Source organism: Brassica napus, chromosome A9 (assembly GCF_020379485.1).
Source record: "Brassica napus cultivar Da-Ae chromosome A9, Da-Ae, whole genome shotgun sequence".
Lineage (NCBI taxonomy): Eukaryota > Viridiplantae > Streptophyta > Magnoliopsida > Brassicales > Brassicaceae > Brassica > Brassica napus.
The window spans coordinates 6,053,610-6,076,278 of record NC_063442.1 but is presented as its reverse complement, the minus strand read 5'-3'; the positions used below and the strand labels follow the sequence as shown (position 1 = coordinate 6,076,278).

General features: G+C 33.8%; 3 protein-coding genes across 3 annotated transcripts; all 3 read left to right on the top strand.

Moving 5' to 3' along the window:
* The first annotated feature begins 2,226 nt into the window (after positions 1-2,226).
* On the top strand, positions 2,227-3,878 carry LOC106432974 (protein TIC 21, chloroplastic-like). Its single transcript, XM_013873819.3, has 4 exons — positions 2,227-2,653; positions 2,730-2,987; positions 3,309-3,512; positions 3,608-3,878. The coding sequence occupies exons 1-4, from the start codon at positions 2,333-2,335 to the stop codon at positions 3,719-3,721; spliced, it is 897 nt and encodes a 298-aa protein (XP_013729273.2). The 5' UTR covers positions 2,227-2,332; the 3' UTR covers positions 3,722-3,878.
* A 257-nt stretch (positions 3,879-4,135) lies between these two features.
* Positions 4,136-6,860, top strand: LOC106432947 (protein unc-50 homolog). The gene is made up of 10 exons (XM_048739598.1): positions 4,136-4,396; positions 4,609-4,676; positions 4,914-4,939; positions 5,257-5,347; positions 5,472-5,567; positions 5,822-5,890; positions 6,031-6,089; positions 6,166-6,288; positions 6,375-6,446; positions 6,518-6,860. The coding sequence occupies exons 1-10, from the start codon at positions 4,307-4,309 to the stop codon at positions 6,580-6,582; spliced, it is 759 nt and encodes a 252-aa protein (XP_048595555.1). The 5' UTR covers positions 4,136-4,306; the 3' UTR covers positions 6,583-6,860.
* A 12,897-nt stretch (positions 6,861-19,757) lies between these two features.
* On the top strand, positions 19,758-22,166 carry LOC106432954 (probable indole-3-acetic acid-amido synthetase GH3.1). The gene is made up of 2 exons (XM_013873800.3): positions 19,758-20,312; positions 20,528-22,166. The coding sequence occupies exons 1-2, from the start codon at positions 19,891-19,893 to the stop codon at positions 21,876-21,878; spliced, it is 1,773 nt and encodes a 590-aa protein (XP_013729254.2). The 5' UTR covers positions 19,758-19,890; the 3' UTR covers positions 21,879-22,166.
* Positions 22,167-22,669: the final 503 nt, after the last annotated feature.

The window sequence follows — 22,669 nt, the reverse complement described above, 5'->3', positions numbered from 1 at the left end:
AGAAAATATCATGTTTTTTTTTGTTTCATATGATTTGTTTTTTGTTTTTAGTATAAGTAATATATACTAGATATGTTTTGTTCTAAGAAATGAGATTTCAAATTTTGAATGTTATCATTGAGAGTAAACAACACATTCTAGTGGATTTTAAGGTATGTACATTTTAGATTCTGATTTATTTTGAATTTTGAGACTTTGCATTTTTTATTTAATTTCAGAGTTATACTTATGTTGGTTTGATATATACTAGAAAAAAATCAGAGTTATATAACAAGCACAATCGTATTTAGAAACATATAAGAATTGTTTTTTTTCTTTGCATGAGAAACTAGAAATGAGATGTAGTTTAAAATTTAAAATATTTTCAGAATACTTTAACACGCTTTATTTTTACATGTTAAAAAAATATTTTTTTTTGTTAAAGAAAAAATATTTTTTAAAAATAGCCATAAAGTATAGTTAAAAAATAGCAGAAGAAAAAAATATATCTAAAATTTAAAATGTTTATGTAAGGTGTTAAAGAGAAAGTCAAAATATATTTAATTCAAAATTAATAAATAAAAGATGAACATATTAGTTCAAATCTTAGTTTACGTCTCAATATCTTTCAGTAGATAGAGACTTTTTTTAATTGGAAACTGAAAAAGAGAACAATTTTTATAATACAGACAGTATGCATATAAAAGTTATTCAAAATCAAATTAGCATGGTGTTGATGAAATTAGGGACGTACGGTGGGTAAACCAATCCAAATTAATCAATATTTCAGTTGGTTAAACTTTATATGAGTTAGTCATGGATACCTGAGTTTTGGTTTGGGTTTGAATTGGTTCTTTTCAGTTCCAGGTTTTTGAGATATACGAACCTTTAGATTCACATATGTGCATGTAACATTTTTGTTTGGTTTTGGATCGGTTCTTATTAGGTTTTGTTTTTAAGTAAATACCTATTGCAAATGAAAATGTTTCATTGCTCGAAGCATGTTTGTATCATAAACCAATGAAAATAACCAAAACTAAAAAGGGAAAACCACCGTAAACAATTATCCTGACTCAAATTAAGTTACATACTGATAATGTTGGCTATACAACTATGTGTTTGGACATAGTAAGTAAGGAACCATCTGATTTGAAAGTGAGATAAATTCTTCATTTTCACTTATATTAGCTTAATTAACTTTAAAGTGATGTTCTATAGAGTTATGTTTCTAAATCAAGGACTTTTACAACTTGTTTCATCCTATTTTGATTGGAATCTTCAATAAAATACCATATGTTCAAACCGAATAAGTTGAGAATCACCTGATTTAAAAGTTGTGGTAACTTTTTCGTCATAACTTGTATTAGCTTAATTCAGCTTCAAAGTGACGCTCTATTGAGTTATGTTTTCAATTCAAGTTGTTTTACAACTCATATTACCTTAACTCAGCTTCAAAGTGGACCACTCATTCATTCTATTTTCTGGTCAGCATCCTACACTAGAAGATTAAGGAGACTTTGTAGTTTGATCCCGTGTAGGTGTATGGGATTGAGTTTAGTCTAAGGAAGTTTTGTCAACGGTTTCTCGACTTTGGGGTGACTTATCTTGGTTCATAAATGGTTACATAATTCCATTGCGGTGTATGAGTGATATGTGGTTTTGATTGTGGTGGTATTATATTTTCGGCTTTAGTACTACTTTTTTCTTAATTGGTAGTACTAGCACATAACATTTTGAGATCTCAACCACAAGTTCTCTTAAGCAGTAACATAGACGAAATAGATTTGACAGTGACATTAAACGGTGTTGCCTTTAGTATGATGTTGGATTTTTATATGTTTGTAGGTATGATACAGTTGCAGTCGACTGTGGCAGAATGGGTGGTTTGTGATTTTCTGTATCACTTTCTCATCTTTGGCACATAAAAGGTGTTCAAGTCAAATAAAGATTATTGCAAAGGTTATTATATCATCAAATGTCTTGATACTGACTAATTGGTATCAAAATGCTTACCTAGAAGTCTAGAACCGTCAATAGATTATAAGCAATGGACATGAGATATATATGATTTAGAGATTTAAAAAAATGTATGTAAAGAAAGCATACCCATCAAATAGTAGTAGGATGATTATCTTATCCTCAATAAATGAGTATAATATGTTTCTATCATCTTATAAATGACTTTATAATCTCTTGTTTTGATTTTAGTAGGCAAAAAAAAAAACCTTAAGAAAAAGTGAAAAATTAAAATATGATCTGAAAGGCCGTTAGGTAGCAAAAAGAGCCCATTGCAATAAAGATGTCTAAAAGCACAAGTCCCCCAACTTTACTCATTTAACGCAAAAGAGTAAACATGCCGTCACTACACTTCCCGACGGCGAGCTCCTCCGGCGTATCCGCCGTCGCTCTGCGACCAGGTTTCCACCACCGCCTCCCAGCTCGCCTCTCCCCCTCGTTTAATCCCCTCCGCTTGGCTCCAAACCCGCTCATTTCGCCGAAGAGGAGAGCGACAACAATCTCTTCATACCAATCGCCTTCGTCTCCGCTTCTCCATGGTTTCCAAATCAAAGGATCTAAGACTAGCCTCGCACCATTCACAGTGGCATCTTCATATCCAACGTCCCCTGGTTCCGTTTCCGGTGATAGTGAGGTCGACAAGGCAAAGCTCGCTCAGGTTCTTCTCGAATCTTGATTGAGTGTAGAATTATTTTAGAGATTGGTGTAAAAGAAAGTGTTAGTGGTTGTGACAGGTGGCAAAGAGATTAGAGAAGACTTCAAGGTACTTCAAGAGGCTGGGGAGTATTGGTTTCTGGGGGCAGCTTGTCTCAACTCTTGTGGCGGCTGTCATTCTATCCTTCTCCGTCGCTGTAACTGGCAAACCCACTTCACCTGCTACTTTCTACGCCACGGCAAGTGGGATCGCTGCTGGTTTCGTCTCCGTCTTCTGGTCCTTTGGCTATATTCGTCTCTCTGAGAGGCTCCGTCGAACTGCCGCTGACCCTGCCAAGGTACCCTTAAGCCCTGTTCGTTTGGTTGCCGCAGGTTTCGGTGTCAGCGGCAGCGTCGATGAGGACAGTTGTTGTTCGTTTCGCAGACGCTGTCGCTGACGCTGCCGCATATTATATCGCGACCGCAGGTTTTATCGGCGTCAACCGCAGGACGCGGCGTTCGGACGCGGTGTTCAGCCGCAGAATGTTGACGCTGCCGCCGGTACCTGCGGCAACCAAACGAACAGCCCTTTATTCATTCATTGTAGCTCGTCAATGCCTACACCGAAGTGTAACAGTTTGATAATGAAAAGATCATTGGTTGTATGTATTGTTTTTCAGGCGCCTCCTCGTGCTGATGTTGTGAAAGGGTTGAGAAGTGGGATAATGGTAAATCTTGTTGGAATGGGAGCAGCGATTCTCGGGATGCAAGCAACTGTTGGGTTTTTGGTTGCAAAGGCTTTGACGACTTCGGCAAGCCCTTTCTACCAAGGAGTTTCTCAAGGATACAGTCCCGTTCTTGCTCTTGATGTCTTCCTCGTTCAGGTATTTTGAGCACATATGCTTTTATCTTTAATCACATTGCTAATCAAAGACTAGTGAGATTTTTTTTAAAGACTTGTGAGGGATTTTTGTTGCAGGCATCGGCAAACACCTTGCTTTCTCATTTCCTAGGCCTTGTTTGTTCGTTAGAGCTGTTGCGGTCCGTGACAGTGCCTACCTCCGAATCTATGGCAGTTCCCAAAGTTGCATGAGTTTCTGCTTTTTCTTAGGCATCACTTCTATTCATAAACGTCAAAGTCTGAGACTTGTTTACTTTTTGTCATTGAGAACCAACCGTTGTGGACTCAACGACTTTATTATTGCCGAATTACAGATGTGATTTATCGTATAAATTATCTCTAACGCTCATTTTATTGTCTTTTACCCAAATTAAGGTTCCGAATGGTAACTGCAGATTGAGCGGTGTGAGACAAGCGGTTCAACTGCGGTGCGGTTTTAACAGTTATAAAAACGTATAGATATATAATATATGTAGAGATTTTGTTAGTGTTAACTGCGGGGCGGAGCGGTTCGTAACATTCGAAGCATAATTAGAATCTTATTTTAGACTTGAAATCATCAAACGTTTTGTATCAAACGCAATGGCAAAAAGGCGTTTAGTGCGGTAGCAGCAGGAAGCTACCAATAATAACAATCAATCATCCGCCTAAACCGAAAACAAACCAAAGGGAAACGCGAGAAGAGAGAGAGAGATCTCGGATCAAACGATCTCCCAAACCTCGAGAGGGAAGAAGAAGAAGATCAAACATCTGGATCAGGAACAAAGGGAGGAGAAGATGTTGCCCACAACTTCCAGATCTCGCTCTTCGCCTTCTTCATCCCGAGCCAACCCAATGTTCCTTCAGTATTTTCGCCGTATCGTCAAGGTTCTCTTTCCTCCTTACATCTCACGCTTCCCCCAATCCTCGATTTCATCTCAGATTCGTAAAATTATGGTCTGATAGTGGAGAACTCGAATCGGATTTAGCTTTAATTTGCGTCCGTCCTTCGTAATCGTAGCTTAGCGATTTCTGATATTATGTTGGAGTGTGATGATGATGATCTCGTTTTCTTGAAACGTTCCCTTTGTTCATTGCAGTGGCAGCAAATGGATGTTGAATACACTTTCTGGCAAATGCTTAACCTTTGTACATCTCCCAAAGTTGTGTAAGACTCTTTGAAAGTTTGATTTTTTTTTTTAATTCAACCTTTAAGCTGTTGTATTTGATAAGATGATAAGGTTAGACTCAGAACTGGTTAATCATTTAAGTTTCTAGGTGAATAGAGCTTGTCCTAGTCTAATCCAACAAGTTGGGAACTTTTTGGCTAAGGTATTACATATTTATAGTTCTTGTTCTCTTACTTTTGTATGTTTTTTTCTTTCATGTGGCGCTATGGTACCAGCTATCAACACACCAAGTATCACAAACGTAAGCTCAACTTTCATTAACAAGCTTTATGTTTTTATGCTACTGCAGTCTGCTTTTGTTTTTGCTTTTATACGGTTTACTCTTCTGTTGCGAAAAGGATCTCGAGCCATCCAAGTTTTACTATCAATGTGTGTGATCAGGGCTTATTTAATCTGAATATGTAACTTGCAGCATCTTTTATTTATTGGCTTCTCCTTCTCTATATTATATACTTAATGCTAGTACCAGTTATTAATAAGCTAAACGTTTGGTATAAGTTTGTAAAATTTTAAGTGCGTTTGCTTTAATTTCCATTGTTCTTTCTTTCTTTCTCTCAGAAACGAAAAACCAATGGGCACGTGATGACCCTGCTTTTATTGTGATCTGTAGCCTGCTTCTTATTGTTGCAACTTTAGCCTACTGTGCCACGTAAGTATTTTGTTTACTTTGCATTTTGTAGAGTGTAATAGTTAATAAAAATATTGCCTTGGAAAACGAATTTGTTCTAATTTTTTTTCCAGTTATTGATTGTAGTCTTCTGTCTCTGCTTCAGGTATGACCATAGTGGCTCTCATGCCGTCGTCGTGGTTGTATCGGTGTTCCTCACCCATTTCTTAATCACTGGAGCAGTTATAGCTACATGCTGTTGGTAAGTATTTTTTATTGGTGCATAGACATACTCCGTCACATCGCTTAAATATTATGTTGCATCCAACGCCTGCTACTACTGCTCGTGCCACTATTATTCCCATACTGATGGGTGCTGCTTATCTGATCTTACTATTACTGTTTTACTCATTTATAAAGTGCAAGACATACACTCTTGAGAACTAGCACTGAATCTCTCAAGTGGTTTCTTATATCAAAATTGACAGTCTCTCTAACTTGAGATACGACTCCCAGGTTTCTGACGAACTCTTACCTTCGCGAGGAGGCTCCTAACAGTCATGTGGTGGAACAACGCGTTGAATGGTTAGTTTATTGATTTCAACTCGATACTAAACAACAGATTTTTCTGTTTTGTTGTTCAATATCCATATTCCTTATCATAGTTTCTCTCTATCCGTGTGAGCTTGTTTAAGACATGCCTTGTATGTGTTATTTCTCTGTAGGCTGTATACGTTTGATGTTCACTGCAACTCGTTCTTTCCAATGTTTGTGCTGCTCTACGGTAATTACTCCTTTAAACACATAACTCAGTTTTGAAATATGTTTATGACTTATAGTTTCTTCTTGTATTGCTACAGTCGTTCATTATTTCTTATCACCACTCCTGATAACTCATGGATTCATCGCTCTACTACTTTCGAATCTGCTTTTCATGGTCGGGGCTTCGTATTACCATTATCTTAACTTCCTAGGATATGACGGTAAGTCTCATAGATTCTTTCTTTCTTTCACAACTGATGCGTGTTATAACTATTGAGCTAACAACATTGCTTGAATCTAATACCAGTGCTTCCATTTTTGGAACGAACAACATTCTTCCTCTACCCAATTGGGATCGTGATTGTCCTGTCCCCTATTTGTAAGCTTTAAATTGGTTTCACAGATTCCTCTTTCTTGAAAGAATGTCATCTTAAAGTTTGTTTCTCGCAGTGATCTTAAGTGGATTCAACCCCTCAAGATATTTCATGAACATGTACTTCAGCCAAAGATTATAAAACTAAACAAGCCACATCAGTGGAATCTCAAGGGCTCTGCACTGCATATACATCATCAAGGGAGAAGAGAGTATGAATTTTTTTTTTTTTTTTGGTTTTACCTGTAACAGATCATCGTCATGCTCCAGTTTCTGGTAAACCTTCAAAGCCTACTTAGTAGAATCTAGTGACAATTTTTCTGAACTTGGCGATATTTAGCAGGGCATCTTTCTATTGTCCCTTACCCTTTTCTTCAAATTCATGGTCATTTCTTATTTATGGTAATTGTTTGTTGGTTTCGTTTGAGTCTTTGCCATAAACTCCAAGTACCTAGAGGAACTGCAAAGATTGTACTACGCAGAAAACAACCAATTTGCTAAAAACCTTCGCATTGAACTTGGTGCTCTTCGTGGAACTCTCTATGGACTTTTCCAAGCAATCTTGATTTGTGTGTCATTGCAATGTTTATCTCAGGGATTGTAACAAAACTTTGGAAAAGTCTATTTGGTTGATGAAATCTTGTTTGTCGGCACTAGTAAGCCCAAGAAAGCATAAGATGCTAACCAGCTGTTGATAATGGAATTTCCCTAGTTGTGAACATATGGAATCTTTCTCTTACAATTTCCACAATTTAGTAAAGGTTACAACTTACAAGTGTGTTTCATGAGGTTAATCGTGCCGAGGGCCATAGAGGTTTCCCCAGAGAGTCTAAACAATGGGCTAGGACTTTCTATGATTTTAGAAAGATAGATTTCTATTCACTCGAAGGTTGTTTTAAAGATAATATCAGCCGAACTTTCTGCATCACTAACACTCTTGCGACGTCTAGTTGCCTTATCCTCAAAACGAGATGATGCCGCTATCTCTTTGCTGTGGTTGTTTTGAGTAAAAGAATTCATCTCTTTTTCTAGCGCAAAATTGTTGGAACGGAAATTTGCATTGTCGAAATTTATAATGGAAAAAGCATAACTTTATTTGAAAGTTTGGATTCTCTGAATAACTACACAAATACGAAAAAGAAAAAGACATAATTTTTTTGTAAAGTTGCACATAAGCGTTTTGTTGATTATGAAGACAACAATTCAATAGAAAATTAAACCACGGAGACTGTCTTCCTAAAATCTCAACCTGTAGACGATATTTATCGTAGAGGACCAAATGAAAAACTTAGAAAATGGATAATGCAAAGACTTTATAGATAAGAGTTTTTTTCTTCAAAGACTGTGTACATAAGACCTTTATTATAAATAATTTGAACAAACTTAACCGTCTTGTTCAATCAATAATTACATGACTACACACAACTTATGTATCACGACCACTTCCTAACTTGCCAAGATCTCTTAATGTAACAACAATTGTTTCTCTCACAGATCTCACTGACCAAGAACCGTAATTCATAATCCTACTGTTCTGAGTGCTCTAATCTCAGTCCTTAACGGCCAACCTTAACTCATTTAGGTCTTCTCATATATATGTAGTCAAGAGTTACACATTTCTCGAATATACATTTTTCTTCTTATTCGGTGTCATGTCACCACTCCAAGATCACATACTTCTCGTTCACTTGCACCTCAGGCAGTCCCTTAAATCATTCAATCTTCTTGAGCTTATACGGTTGACCATCACCCAGTCAAATATGAACATGAGGGTATTGGCGGGATTCAAGTCAGCTACAAATGCAGATCACATTAAGAGCTCCAAATACTCATTTGATGTAGCTAAAACACTATAATGGAGCTCATCTACACTAAGTGGGAAGAGGAAAAAGACAAAATTGGGAGATGCTAAAGAATCATTTAAGGCGAGGTGGGGAATTCACTTTTTTTTTTGTGGACAACAGGGGGGGAATTCACAAATCACCAAGATAAACTTATATGGGCCTTAGACTACTTATTTTTGGTCCAAATACAATTCACCTTGTATACGGAAATGGGCTGAAACTGAGATAAAAAAAATAATTCGGTATCAGCGATGGTTTATACTTTATAGCATTTCATCAAATCTTGAACGCACAAAGACCGATCTTGTCTAACTTTGATCTAGTTGACATCAATTTTTTCATCATCACGCCGAACATGTCAACACACCGATCACATCATCATGTCAATAACGTTATAATGCTGATATCCTCAACACTTTGATCGCATCATCATATCGATTATGTCATCACATCGATCCCGTCATCGAGAAGATTTCATCGTCATATCAATGGCTTCATTACCGTAAACTCGTCATAGAAGCCCATTCATGATGGTTTGTCCATGATTGTTCATCTATCACGGTGTATCCACAATGACTTGTCCATGTCGGTTCATCTGAACAGCTCGTCCAAAACGGGGATCATGACCACGCAGAACAGCCATGCAGCTCGTCCACAAAATAAGAAGCCTGAACAAAAGCACATCCACGACACCTCCTCTATAACAGCCTAACTATGACAGCATGTTCGTGACGACTTCTCTATGATATATACAACATCTTCTTTATCTATTCGCTGAGTTCCGACATATGAAAACTTTCTTAATATTCACCATCGAATCGTGCTATCTATGGATACGCCGAGTTCAATTTCAACATTAATCTAAATTCTTGTATATTTATTTTAAAATTCATTATTTAGTTCTTTGTTTCACACAAGATGAGCCCAAATTTTCAACTATTTCTATTTATAAATTATGATAATTGAAGTTTTTCCTATAACAATATGTATTGGTATTTGAGCAATAATTTTAGTCAGAAAAAACAATATGTATTGGTTGTAACGAAAAATAAGTAACAAGTCTCTAGATGTTCTCCAACTCAACTACAATTGGTCAAAGAACATAAAACAGTTTTGAATGATTAAGGAAGGTGTGATAACTATTAATTAATCAACCGAATAATTGTGCATATTTTAAACTATGAACATGAAATTCAATCATTAATCTTAATATGCCAAGTGAAGCATGTATTATTTTTCTCAAAGATTACGATGCCCTGTTGTACTTTTAAATTCTGACTCGATGCTTGGTTGTACATAGACTTACAAGGGTACGGAATCCCGTTCGTACAAAAACCTTTTCGTGTGGTTGTTCATATTTTCCAAACACGCAATCATCTTTTACGTTATTGAAAACATTCAATTGCTTTTTATTATATGCACATGCAAACGAAATATAACAGAAACTTCCCTCTGATACTTTTTAATGTTTTTCAGTTTAGTTGCATGTAATCGAAGTCTACGTCAATCCCCATAATTGATTGTTTGTTAATGAAGCATCGAAATTTGCAAATACATTTTGTTACAATGCATAAGTGAAAACTCGGAATGTGGTCGGCACATATAGGTCGAGCCACTTTAATAGATTTTCTAACCAAGATAGTTCTACTGAAAAAGGTTAAGCGATAATTACATGGGACTATTCCTATTTGTTTATATGAATTCCATACATCATAATCAAACTGTGAAATTCTTTGAAAGCGAAACTATTCAAAAAATGATCAATGTGTTGCACAACTACACAAGGACTACATTAAAAGATGGATTCCTTGTAAGTTAAACACACTAACTCAAGGGCTCAAACAAGTAAAATGAAAATAAAGGGCAATTTGTTTTGACTACGTGCCAATAAAGAAGTTAAGAAACTTCCGAGAAAAAACACCAACAAGAGAAAATTGAATTAATTAACATGTTTAATCGTCTGTCTGAAAAGGGTATTGATGTAGTCACGAAGTCTCTATTAACAAAAATAAAATCGTATTTAAAATATAATTGATTATCATCATACATGTTCGCATATCTAAATGAAACAAACATAATTTAAAAGTAATGTGAAAAGGTTGGATTTGGGGTAGCTGGTACGTGTGTCAAAGTGTGAGTAGCCTCTTCCTACGAAACAAGCAGCAACGACTTCTTAACTGAAAACAAGTTCTGACACATGCCACCTCTACTCTCTTCTACCACATTGTTTTATTCCTTCTTATAATTTAATTTATTTTCATTTTGTATCTTAGAGTTGGTCCCGTTGTTCTATCAGTCGTTAGTAATAGAGATATTTTGTGTGGTCTTAATGTTTTTGTTCCTAAAATGAAAAAAAAATGTATATAAATGTTTTTATGTATTTATTGTATTCATAAGTTGTTCAGAAAAAAAAAAAGAGTATGTTCATAAAGCGAGTGGTACCAACTACCAAATGGTATTTCGAAATATATTAAAAGATTTAACAGTCATATATTATCTCCAATGAAGTTCAAGAACATCTCTTTACTTCTACCGAACAAATATTACCAACAGTAATATTTTCACATTTTCTTCAATGCATTATCACATCAAATATAATATGTAATAACCTTTTGACGAAGTTATGTGTTCATAAAGCATTTAGTCAAAAAAAGTTATGTGTTCATAAGTTATCATCGAAAATATAAAAATGGTTATTAGGAATATATGTCGTAGCTTCAAGTATATAAATACTAAAGTCACATATCAAACACATATAGATGAATAAACAAAAAATAATTATCTTAAAATAGCTACATATAAAGAAAAATATTTTTTTTAATGTTTGTTGTAAAATACTTATTAGGTTGTTGCATTATATGCAAGGCGATTAAACTGCAGAAAATTAATATAAACTTCAATTTATGTTCAAAAAACAAAGGATGAGGAAGGCGAGAGGAAAGGGAAGCGCACGTGATGAATGGAGTCCACGAACTTCAAATCTTCCGAAGATCTTATGGCGGTGAGACGGTTCCTTTCTTTATTTCCCCTGTCTGCCCAAATATTATATGTTTATTGTAATTACCATTATGTTCTTTCAATCATTTTATCTACAAAATCATTCTTTATTGTAATCTGTTTTTGTTTTTCTGAAACAGCAACACGCCAGTAATGCAACATGAAACCTCCGGTTTTCCAACTAACTGTTGACCTCATCTGAAATGTGTGGACTGCTTTGTGTGAATATCATTTATATATCATCACGTATATTATTGAGAAGCATTTTAAATAATTATGATACAACAATAATTGAAGTTTAAATTAAACGAAATTAAAATAATAATAAATGAGCTGACAAATTTAAGCATGTTAAAAAAAAAAAATTAAGCATGGGATGAACTTTTAAAGAAAATTAGATTTTGATCCACGTTTTTAAAACGTGAGATATTTTATGTTATCAAAATCGAATTAATTTGCGGATTTATTTTTAAAACTGTCTATAAAAATTCAATACTGTTGTATGTCATATTTTAAAACTGTTTTAGTATGTTGTATGCACCGGTAATATAATTATTATTTTGTCAATAAACATGTTGAAGAATATATTCATAATTCATACCAATAAAATGTAGGAATTGATAGTATCAATTTGGTCACGTGGGAGAATGTATTGCAGTAAATTTATTTGGTAGAAAATGATTATTGTAAACAGTTCGGTTGAAAATTATATAAGAATGGTAAATATGAAATGGTTATAGTAAATGAATCAGTAAGAAATTGATATTTCCATCGTGATATTAAATATGGTTATGCAAGTGGTTACGTTGGCCAAATCAATCAGCAGCAAATTTGGTTGTAATATTAATTAGTTTAAAACCAATTTAGATATGTTTTATGGTTATTTGAATTGATAAAATAACACAAATACTGAAAGTTAGGATTACATAGTTTTCCAATGGCATTATAATGTAATTAAAAGTTATTTTAAGGGTAAGTTTATATTTGTACTTTAATTTTAATAGTATAGATGAAAATTACTTTGTGTTGATGCAACTAGTTAAAAATTGATAGACAGGCATATGGTTCACATACTCTATACCTACATACTTTTTAATATCATGGCTTGTATTATTGTATCACATTCGGTTATCATCTGGTATTAAGGTCATGACTTAACATGAGAGTCTAGTGGCCTGTTGGACCATAGCTCAATGACCTTCGAAACAGACTGCTTTCAGCTAGTCAATCTCTTTGAAGAAGACGAAGAAGAAAAATGGCCATCCTTGTTAGCTAAATTTGATGAGTTTCATTTTATTCGTTCCATGTTTAACTTTCGGTCCATATCTTTTATTCCTCTATCTCTAAATTTTCGAGCCGATCACTTGCACAAGGAGCTCGTTCTCGAGGTATCTCGTTCTCCCATGTAAACACTCAGTTTCCAAGTTGAATGGCTTATGAGGCCAACTTCTTAATAGTTCCTTAATAAAATATGGAGCTTTCGATGTCAAAAAACAAAAAAAAAGATAAAAGTTTCATCTTCTAAGTCTTTTTATATTTCTTCTTTTTACAAGTTGTAAATTTTTAGAAAATTTTGAAATTCAAACATATATAAAATTATCGCATACCTCAATAAAATTATGCAAGGTGAGATTGATATTGACAGGATTTTATCAGATATTTTGTTCTGGTATATAGATTAGATTTTTGGGTTGTTAAAAATGCTACTAGTAAATAGCCATGTGGAAAAACGCGGCTGCCTAGGCATTGTTCGGAAGTTGACCGCAGAGAATATGCCCAAATCGGTGTATCTAGGCGTTATTCCGTGTTGATCCGCGTAAGACCATCTAATTCCCGCGTAGACTGCCTAATTTCTTTTATCGTCCGTGTAAAGTTGAAATACGGTTAATTATTTTTTACTCATTATTGACATATTATGTGTAATTATTCATTACTAAATAATTACAATTAGCTATCAAACCCAAAACAAACACATAATTACTGCATTTAGAGATTTTTTCGTACCAAACATACTATAATCTAAATGTTTGACGAATCAAAGATAGGCTGTTTAAAATTATATATAAAAAATTATATAATTATATCTAAGAATATGTATCATCATGTTTAAAATGAGCTAAATATATTAAACTGTATTTGAAACTAGACTCTGCGTAACCTCCGTGTATTCCCCGATTTTTTGGTAACTCGCTAGGTCCAGGTTTACCGCCTGAGTACCACGCAGCGTAGTTCCGAACATGGGTAAATAGGATTGGAACTAGAAGTGTTGTCAAATGCAATTACAAAAACGGTTGACATGCTGAAATTTCTAAACAAATGGATCGTTGTTGTCTAAACACAAAAGAAACTGCTTATCGACATTTCTAATTTTAGTTGCTCCTGCAGAAATATAATTTTCATTGAATTTCATAAACGATTATCTATGTTCCACTATGTATTCAAATGATAGATGATATACAAGCTAACTAAAACACTTGATTATTTGAATTAGTAAATTATTTTATTGGAAAAAGCCAGAATATTTTTTTTCATAAATATTTTGATGTTTTCTGTATTTTATTTGAAAACAACATAATTTTAATAAAATTTTTACTATTTTAATTATATAGATTTTTTGTTTTGTAATTAGGAGTTTTTTTTGTATGCTTTTGGTGCCATATTAATAGTCTAGACCGGCAGTGACAAGTTATATAAATATTCAAGGGTCTCAAGTGACATTCTTTACCATTGAGTTTGCACCATGTGATCGAGTTCCCTACCGTGTTCACCAAATCGTACAACGATGGCTTGCCCCGATGAACAATTTTCCGAGAAATAAAGTACGCTTTTTGAAAGTAGAATAAATTTCATCTTATTAAATTTTCCCAAATATCAAAAGAACACTTACAATTGAATTAGCCAATGCATGACAAAGTTACATATTACATGACCAAAAAACTATGACTAACCTAAAATTTAAATATGAAAATAATGATAATTGGTTTATAGATAATTTACAACAAATGTTTTTTTTGCCAACAATTAGCTATACTAATTTGATCTAGATACCAATTCAAAACCCCAACCGGTGGTATATAATCAACATAAAACATAGAAGAATGAGAATTAGAGCACCTCTTGTGATTTAGAACAAAGATTAAGAATTCAAAATAAATATATAAATTATGTAATCTACTTTTCACCCTAAAAATACCATCCACGCACATCTTCATACGTAGTTCTAAAATGGAAAAGATAAGCATGTAATATTGCGAAGAACTTCTTCGCATTCGTTAGAAAGGAAATACTCTAAACATAAAAAAAAAGAAGGAAAAATTGTTTTTTAGGCCAAAAAATGATAATTAGGTCTGATTATACTAATCTCATATATTTGAAAATGATAGTAATGCCTTTAAAATTTTAATTTTAAATTGTAATTACAATTAATAAATAATTACAATATATTTCGATATATTTAATATTATAACAAAATATATTTTTATAATTAAAATAACTAATAACAATTAATAAAATCTTTTATTATATATTTAGATATATTTTAATTTTATTTTTGATTTTTTCATATATGGAAACTGAATATTTCCAAATATTTTCTTCTCATATTTTTGGAACTGACTATTCTTATCCGTAGAATATGTATTCTACTATATGTAGAATACAGTAAACATGTTTGAACTCGATTTCTACAGACTACAGGTTTTATATTTATTGTAATGTGTAGATTTCTTCTCATATTTTCTTCTCATATTACTGATTATCCTTATCCGTAAAATATGTATTCTACTATATGTAGAATACAATAAACATGTTTGAACTCGATTTCTACAGATTTTAGATTTATAGTAATGTGTAGATTTCGATTTCTATCGATTTTAAAGCGATAGGTTAAGCGCAGAATATATATTCCAAATATATTTAAATTACTATTATATATTTACCTAAATCACATATTCGAAACATAGTAGATTCAATAAAACAAGTGAATTTCATTTTCCACTTCGTATAAGGTCAATTCTACTTTATGTAGAACAAAATCTAAAAATATGATTTAAACATTTTTAGAGCTGGAAAAAATACCACTAAGTTAATATTTGTATTTCATCAGTAGTTACTATTTTCTAATTTTTTTTGGTTTGTAAAGCTATTTATTTGATTTATTTTCAAAAATAATAAATGGCATTATAGGCAAAATGATACAAAATTGAAATTAGCCTGATGGAACATATTATCATTTTTTGGCCTAAAAACAATTTCCCTTAAAAAAGAATAGTTTTAGCTTACTGGTGTTTTTGTTTTGTAATTTTTTTTGGTAAAACATTTTGTCAACTTAGAAACCTATATATATATTAAATAAAAAATTGATTAATCAAACGGAAATAGCAAAGTTTAACTGATTGCTTCCTTTAAATGAGTTCTAAATAAATAGGGAATAGAGAACCGTGATGACCCATCAGTTTAGTATTAGTGTATAGTGGAAAACTGAAAATGGTGAGGCAAGAAAACATGCATGTATGGAATTAGGCATTTGTCTCATGTGCCCAAGGGGGCCATTCCTTTCTGACTACCAAACCAGCAACACGTTTCCCTTTTGTCAGGGCCCCGTTTCTCGTTCCGCTTCGATCTTTTTGATTTGAGAGGAGATAAATAAATTTACCCTTTTCGAATATAAATTTTAAACTCAAAACCTAATGTTTTTTACAAACCCGCAAGAGTTCTAGATTTAATCTCGATTACCATTAAATTTCAATGGTTCAAAACATCGTATTCTTTCGAAACTCCTAATATATTTACAAAAAATAGTGTTACAATGATTTATTTTGCTTGGAACTTTTATTCATTTTTCGGGTAGCTAGTGGCACATGCGACAATCTTCTAAACATGACGACAACAAAACATTAAACTCAATGACCATATCTCGACTCTTCCAACAAGACATGCGAGTTTAGGTAGTTCACTTCTATATGATTCGCTTTTTTTGTTTGTCATATATTTTGAATTATCATAATTTTCCAAAACTGACCGCTTAAAACTTTGGTTTATCAGTCAAAAAAAAAAACTTTGGTTTAGTTCAGTACTTCAGTTCAACACTTTTGAAGTGACCAATTCCGTTTGTTTGATTCTTTATCAATTAATCTATTTTCTGTATATGCATATATTAGAAAATAGAGAAATTGATAACTTTACAAGTGTTGAGCTGCACCGCTGGTTTAGAGCTCGAAATTGAATAAAATTTTGAAAACCAAAAAGTTCAGTTTGGTCGGTTTGATTTTTATTTGGTTTGCCTAGAAGTCGCATGCCTACTTCGAACTATAATACTCATGACAACTGACGGTCTCTTCATGTAGCGATTCTACCATTAAGAAATCAAAAACCCTAAAATGCTGGTAGTAGTGATATTTGAGTTGATATAAATATATATAATAAAGTATACATGAGGAAAATAAAGTGGGGAGAGACGAGAAACGCGTAGAGAAAGATGGTGACATGGCTATGGCCTAACCCCACATGCAAATCCCTCTTATCGTGCCATGTTGACGTTCTCTTTGGGTCCTACTCTGTTCCCTTCACCTTCAACATCCCTTCCTTTATTGTTGCCTCATTTCTTGTGTTCTCATCTCTATTTCTATTTTATTAGTATCTAATCTACTAATTTATCTTTTATTATCTCCACAACACAATTCTCCAGCCAGTGTCTTTCCAGTCTCCTTCCTGTCAAAAGCCTAATTTAAATGTTAATTATTTATAAGTGTGTTTAATTTTTATTTTTACACATGTTTGAGCTCTACCTCCACTGGTTAACTCAATATCAAATTAAAAAAATTTCTTGGGAAAACTGTTTTTTTAGAGCAAAAAAATGGTAACTATGTCCTTTTAGACTAATCTATATTTTGTGTCATATTTTCCTATAACACCCTTTAATATTTTTGAAAATAAATTTAATAAATAGTTTTACAAACAAAATTTTTTTGGAAAAATAGTAACTTTTGATAAAATACCTATATGAACTTAGTGATATTTTTTCCAGTTATAAAAAAGTTAAAATTATAAATTTCATATTATGTTCTAAATAAAGTAGAAATGACATTCTACGAAGTAGAAAACGAAATCCACTTTTTTCATTGAATCTACAATGTTTAGAATACATGATCTACATAAATAGAAGTATTCTAAAAATATTTAGAATACAAATTCCGCGCTTAACCTATCGTTCTAAAATCTTTAGAAATCAAAATCTACACATTAATATAAATCTAAAACACGTAGAAACCGACTTCTACAGATTTACTATAAATCTAAAACATGTAGAAATCAAAATCTAAACATTACTATAATTCTAAAAAACTGTAGAAACCGATTTCTACATATTAGTTGTATTCTACGGATAAGAAATCAGTTCCTAAAAATATGGAAACAAAATATTTGAGAATATTCACTTTTATATTTTGAAAAAAAAAATCGATTTTTTTTTTAAAAATAAAAAAAAACGAAAAAGGAACAAAAAAAAAAAAAAAAAAAAAAACGAAAAAAGAATAAAAAATTATAATTTTAAGGGCATTACTGCCATTTTGAAAAAAATAGTCTAATGGGACATAAAGTAGTATAGATTAGTATAAAGGGACATAGTTACCATTTTTTTGCTCTAAAAAAACAATTTTCCCAAATTTCTTTAAATGTGAACTTTTCATTGTGATATTGTCAATAGTTACCTCATGCCCACGAGGAAAACGTGGACCAAAGGACCCGAAATTTCTAAGATTGACTAAAAGGAACTTTTTCATCTAATCTATTAAAAGAGGAGTACAAAATTAGATTATCCCTTAGTTTTCCACTATATTTACAATGGCATGCCACTGAAATTATTAATTAACCTATTCTTTAGGATTTTTGTCTTTTCTCTTCAATTAATGTATTTCCAAAATCATATTCTAACTAAAAGATCATGGCAACAATAGTTAATAAACTTAACTTTTAATATTCTTTGTCTTTTCCTTTTTTATTATACATATGTGTGTTTGAAAATATTTAATTCTATATATACATTTCGTAATTACATACATTATATGGTAATTATTTTACTAATTCCACATATACATAATAAATAGTATACAACAATTTTATTATACATAATCATAAAATTTTGATCCATAAAAACAGTTTATACAACAATATAATCATAAAATTTTGATCCATAAAAAATAAAAATACATTTGTGTGACTTTACAGGTCATATTCTAAATAAATGGATGATATAGTTAAGGGTTTATGTGATAAAATAAAATTACTCAATATAAACTATAAAATTATTGTGTTTAGAAATGTCATATATAAAAAAAAAAAATTGAATGGGTAAATTTTAAAATATATATTATCACTTATAGAAATAAATATTCATTTATAAAAAAACTAACACCTGCGCGGATGCGCGGGTCAAGTTCTAGTTATCCATTAAAATAGTCCCGCTTACCAGTTTACCAGAAAAGTCATACACTCTTTAGTTTTTGGAAGTTTTTTTTTTACCATAGTTGGCGGTATCTTTTTGAAGATTCCGTCCTATCAAGTTTTATACGTAAACTTCGTTTTATGGCAATTACCAGTGTCAGTTTTCTCTTGTAACTTACTTTTCTTGATATGTTTGTTTGTGTTACTCTGTGTCTTAGAGCATCTCCAACAATGATACCAAATATGGTGTTAAAATTACATCAAATTTGGTGTTTTGGTGTTATAATTTTTTTGTCATCTACAACAATGACATCAAAATTTACACTAAAAAATATTATATATTATTTGATTTTTCAGTTTTATTTTTTATATTTTTATTATTATTTATAATTGATAAATAATTATTTTATCCTATTTATATTACGATTTATATTTTTCTTACTTGTAAATGATGAATGATAATAGTCATTTAGTGATTTATTTAAAAAAAAATTAGTATTTTAATAATGTAAAAATAAATTTAAAATACAAATAATACAATATATTAGTGTTTAATTACAAATTGGATAGTAATTGAACTATATTATTAAAAAAATATAATAAAATATACATTTTAAAGATTTACACAAAATTTGATAGGATGGTATCAAATTTAGTGTCTTGTTGGAAATAAAATCACACCAAATTTTGTGTTCTGGTGTCTTGTTGGAGATAGTCTTATTTGCATTGCCAAGTCAAAAGAAAACTATATATATGGTTTCTTAACATTTACACCAAAAAACTATATATATGGAGTATATATTAACTACTTATGGTAAAACACATATCCTGCTTAAGAAAATGTTTTCATTGCGTTGTGTAATAATTTGATAGATCATAAAAGAGATTTGTCCTAGAGGTGCGCGTGCAATATCTTAGTTAAGATTGGAAAGTAATAAGTTTAGATTATTTGAGGTTATTGTCCGATCTCACGTTTGTTTGGCCATGTGACGTGGCATTTTCAGACCACCAGCCTCTATATAAATAGGCACCCCCACCAAGCTCTTCAATCCCAAAACACATTCCAACTTGTAATAAACACAAACTTTCTCTCTCTAACTCAACTTCTTTGTCCTTGTTTAGTTTTTTTCCTCTCCATAAATCAGAGAGAAACAAGAAAAGACATAACTATGGCCGTAGACTCTAGCCTCTCGTCGCCATTGGGACCTCCAGCGTGTGAAAAAGACGCGAAAGCCCTCCGTTTCATCGAGGAAATGACTCGAAATGCAGATACGGTTCAAGAAAACCTCCTAGCGGAGATTCTGAGACGCAACGCTGAGACGGAGTACCTCCGTCGCTTCAACCTTGGAGGTGCCACAGACCGTGATACCTTTAAATCAAAGCTTCCAATCATTACCTACGAAGATCTCCAGCCCGAGATCCAACGTATTGCTGACGGAGACCGATCTCCCATCTTATCCGCCCATCCCATCTCCGAGTTCCTCACCAGCTCCGGAACCTCAGCCGGAGAGAGGAAACTCATGCCTACCATTCAAGAAGAGCTCGACCGTCGCCAGCTTCTTTATAGTCTCCTCATGCCCGTCATGAATTTGTAAGTCCTTCACATTGATAAAACTTAGTCCTATGGTGTGTCAAGGTTAACAAAAAAATATTTACTGTAGGTCTCGGGTCCAAATTCAATCTAATGTTTCTTTACAAAATAAATAATAAACAAAAATAAAAACTCTGTAGACTGTACATATTTGTTAATTAAATTTCTTTATTATTAGTTCAAGCGTTGACCATTTTCTGTCTTTTCTGGAACAGGTATGTGCCAGGACTAGATAAAGGAAAGGGATTGTACTTCCTGTTCGTTAAGTCGGAAACAAAGACACCGGGTGGGCTACCGGCTCGACCAGTCTTAACCAGCTACTACAAGAGTGATAAATTCAGGTCCCGACCATACGACCCCTACAACGTGTACACTAGTCCCAACGAAGCCATTCTCTGTCCCGACTCCTTCCAGAGCATGTACTCTCAGATGCTATGCGGCCTCCTTGACCGCCTCTCTGTCCTCCGTGTGGGCGCTGTTTTTGCCTCTGGTCTCCTCCGTGCCATCCGATTCCTCCAGCTTCACTGGTCTCGCTTGGCCAACGACATTGAGTCAGGTTCCCTCGACTCTGAGATAACCGACCCGTCTATAAGGCAGTGCATGTCTGATATTCTCAAACCGGACCAGCACCTGGCGGAGTTCATCCGCCAGGAGTGCCAGATGGAAAATTGGGATGGAATCATCACCCGGATTTGGCCCAACACTAAGTACCTTGATGTCATCGTAACTGGAGCCATGGCTCAATATATCCCAACATTGGAATATTATAGCGGTGGCCTCCCCATGGCTTGCACTATGTATGCTTCCTCCGAGTGCTACTTTGGTTTAAACCTTAACCCGATGAGCAAACCATCTGAAGTTTCGTACACCATTATGCCCAACATGGCCTACTTCGAGTTTATCCCTCTTGGCGGCTCCAAGGCCGTTGAACTTGTTGATGTGAAGATTGGCAAAGAGTACGAACTCGTTGTCACGACCTATGCCGGTCTATGTCGATACCGAGTTGGCGACATCCTCAGAGTCACGGGCTTCCACAACTCAGCACCTCAGTTTCATTTCGTGAGGAGGAAGAACGTCCTCCTCAGCATCGACTCCGACAAGACCGACGAGTCTGAGCTTCAGAAAGCGGTGGAGAACGCATCAAAGCTGCTTCTCAAAGAGTGCGGCACCCGCGTAGCGGAGTACACTAGCTACGCAGACACTAGCACGATCCCGGGCCACTACGTCTTGTACTGGGAGTTGTTAGTGAGGGAGGGAGAGAGGCAACCAAGTCATGATACTCTGACTCGGTGCTGCCTCGAGATGGAAGAGTCGTTGAACTCGGTTTACCGGCAATGCCGAGTCGCTGATAACTCGGTTGGACCGTTGGAGATTAGGGTGGTGAGAAACGGGACGTTCGAGGAGTTGATGGACTACGCCATCTCAAGAGGTGCGTCAATTAACCAGTACAAGGTACCGAGGTGCGTGAACTTCACACCTATAGTGGAGCTACTTGATTCTAGGGTTGTGTCGGCACATTTTAGCCCAGCTTTACCGCATTGGACGCCGGAGAGGAGGAGGAGATAAGGGCAGGCCCATGTTTTTCCTTGGTGAAGTCAAAGTCAAAGGCTTTAAATTGATAAGCGCTTTGGTATTGTAATATAATTAGATTCCTCGCTGGTGATTAGTTTTTCTTTTCTTTTTCTTTTCTTAGTGTTTTTTTATATCTCATCTCGTTTATTTTTCCATGTGGATTCTCTGTGTGTAATTTGTTTTCTCTTTCTAGTTGGGACCAAAAATCCTGGTTAGAGAAGTTTTTATATTCCCAGGGACCATGTATGCTTTGATGGAAATTATTGTCATTCTATCAGTAAATTTGTTTGAAGATGCATTGGGTAAAAGCGTTAGAAGTTTGGCATTTAATGAAAGACTTAACACAAATAAGTGAGTTCAAGTTTGGACATCAAAAAGAGAAAGAAGGCTTAAGGTCAATTTAACCAAAAGTTAAGTTTATTTACGGTAGCATTGGCTAGTCTAACCAAGAGAGAAAATGACTGATCGGTCAAACGACCGCTCCTGATGTGGAGGAAGAAGCTGGGAATTTCGAAATGTAATCTGTTTCGACCTGGATCACACTAAAATGGTGGTTGGTAGTAATTGAATCGTAAATGGCCATCTAGGGGAGTGACAATAGATTGGATTACTCATTGTTTCTTTGTTCAGCTGCGTGGTATATCTGTCACAACGAAACCCAAGAGGTAGCTATGTAAATTTTATATATTGATTTCGTTGATGAAATTTATCTAAAGTACAATATCTGTTAAAAAAAGTATAACATCACAAGAAGCAAATGCGACATATACTGATCATTCTCGATC

Coding starts and splice junctions, on each gene's coding strand:
- LOC106432974 (XM_013873819.3), top strand. CDS start 2,333: ATGCCGTCACTACACTTCCCGACGGCGAGCTCCTCCGGCGTATCCGCC. Junction 2,654..2,729: donor ACAAGGCAAAGCTCGCTCAG/GTTCTTCTCGAA, acceptor TGGTTGTGACAG/GTGGCAAAGAGATTAGAGAA. Junction 3,513..3,607: donor TTGATGTCTTCCTCGTTCAG/GTATTTTGAGCA, acceptor TTTTTGTTGCAG/GCATCGGCAAACACCTTGCT.
- LOC106432947 (XM_048739598.1), top strand. CDS start 4,307: ATGTTGCCCACAACTTCCAGATCTCGCTCTTCGCCTTCTTCATCCCGA. Junction 5,348..5,471: donor ACTTTAGCCTACTGTGCCAC/GTAAGTATTTTG, acceptor TCTCTGCTTCAG/GTATGACCATAGTGGCTCTC. Junction 6,090..6,165: donor AATGTTTGTGCTGCTCTACG/GTAATTACTCCT, acceptor GTATTGCTACAG/TCGTTCATTATTTCTTATCA.
- LOC106432954 (XM_013873800.3), top strand. CDS start 19,891: ATGGCCGTAGACTCTAGCCTCTCGTCGCCATTGGGACCTCCAGCGTGT. Junction 20,313..20,527: donor CTCATGCCCGTCATGAATTT/GTAAGTCCTTCA, acceptor TTTCTGGAACAG/GTATGTGCCAGGACTAGATA.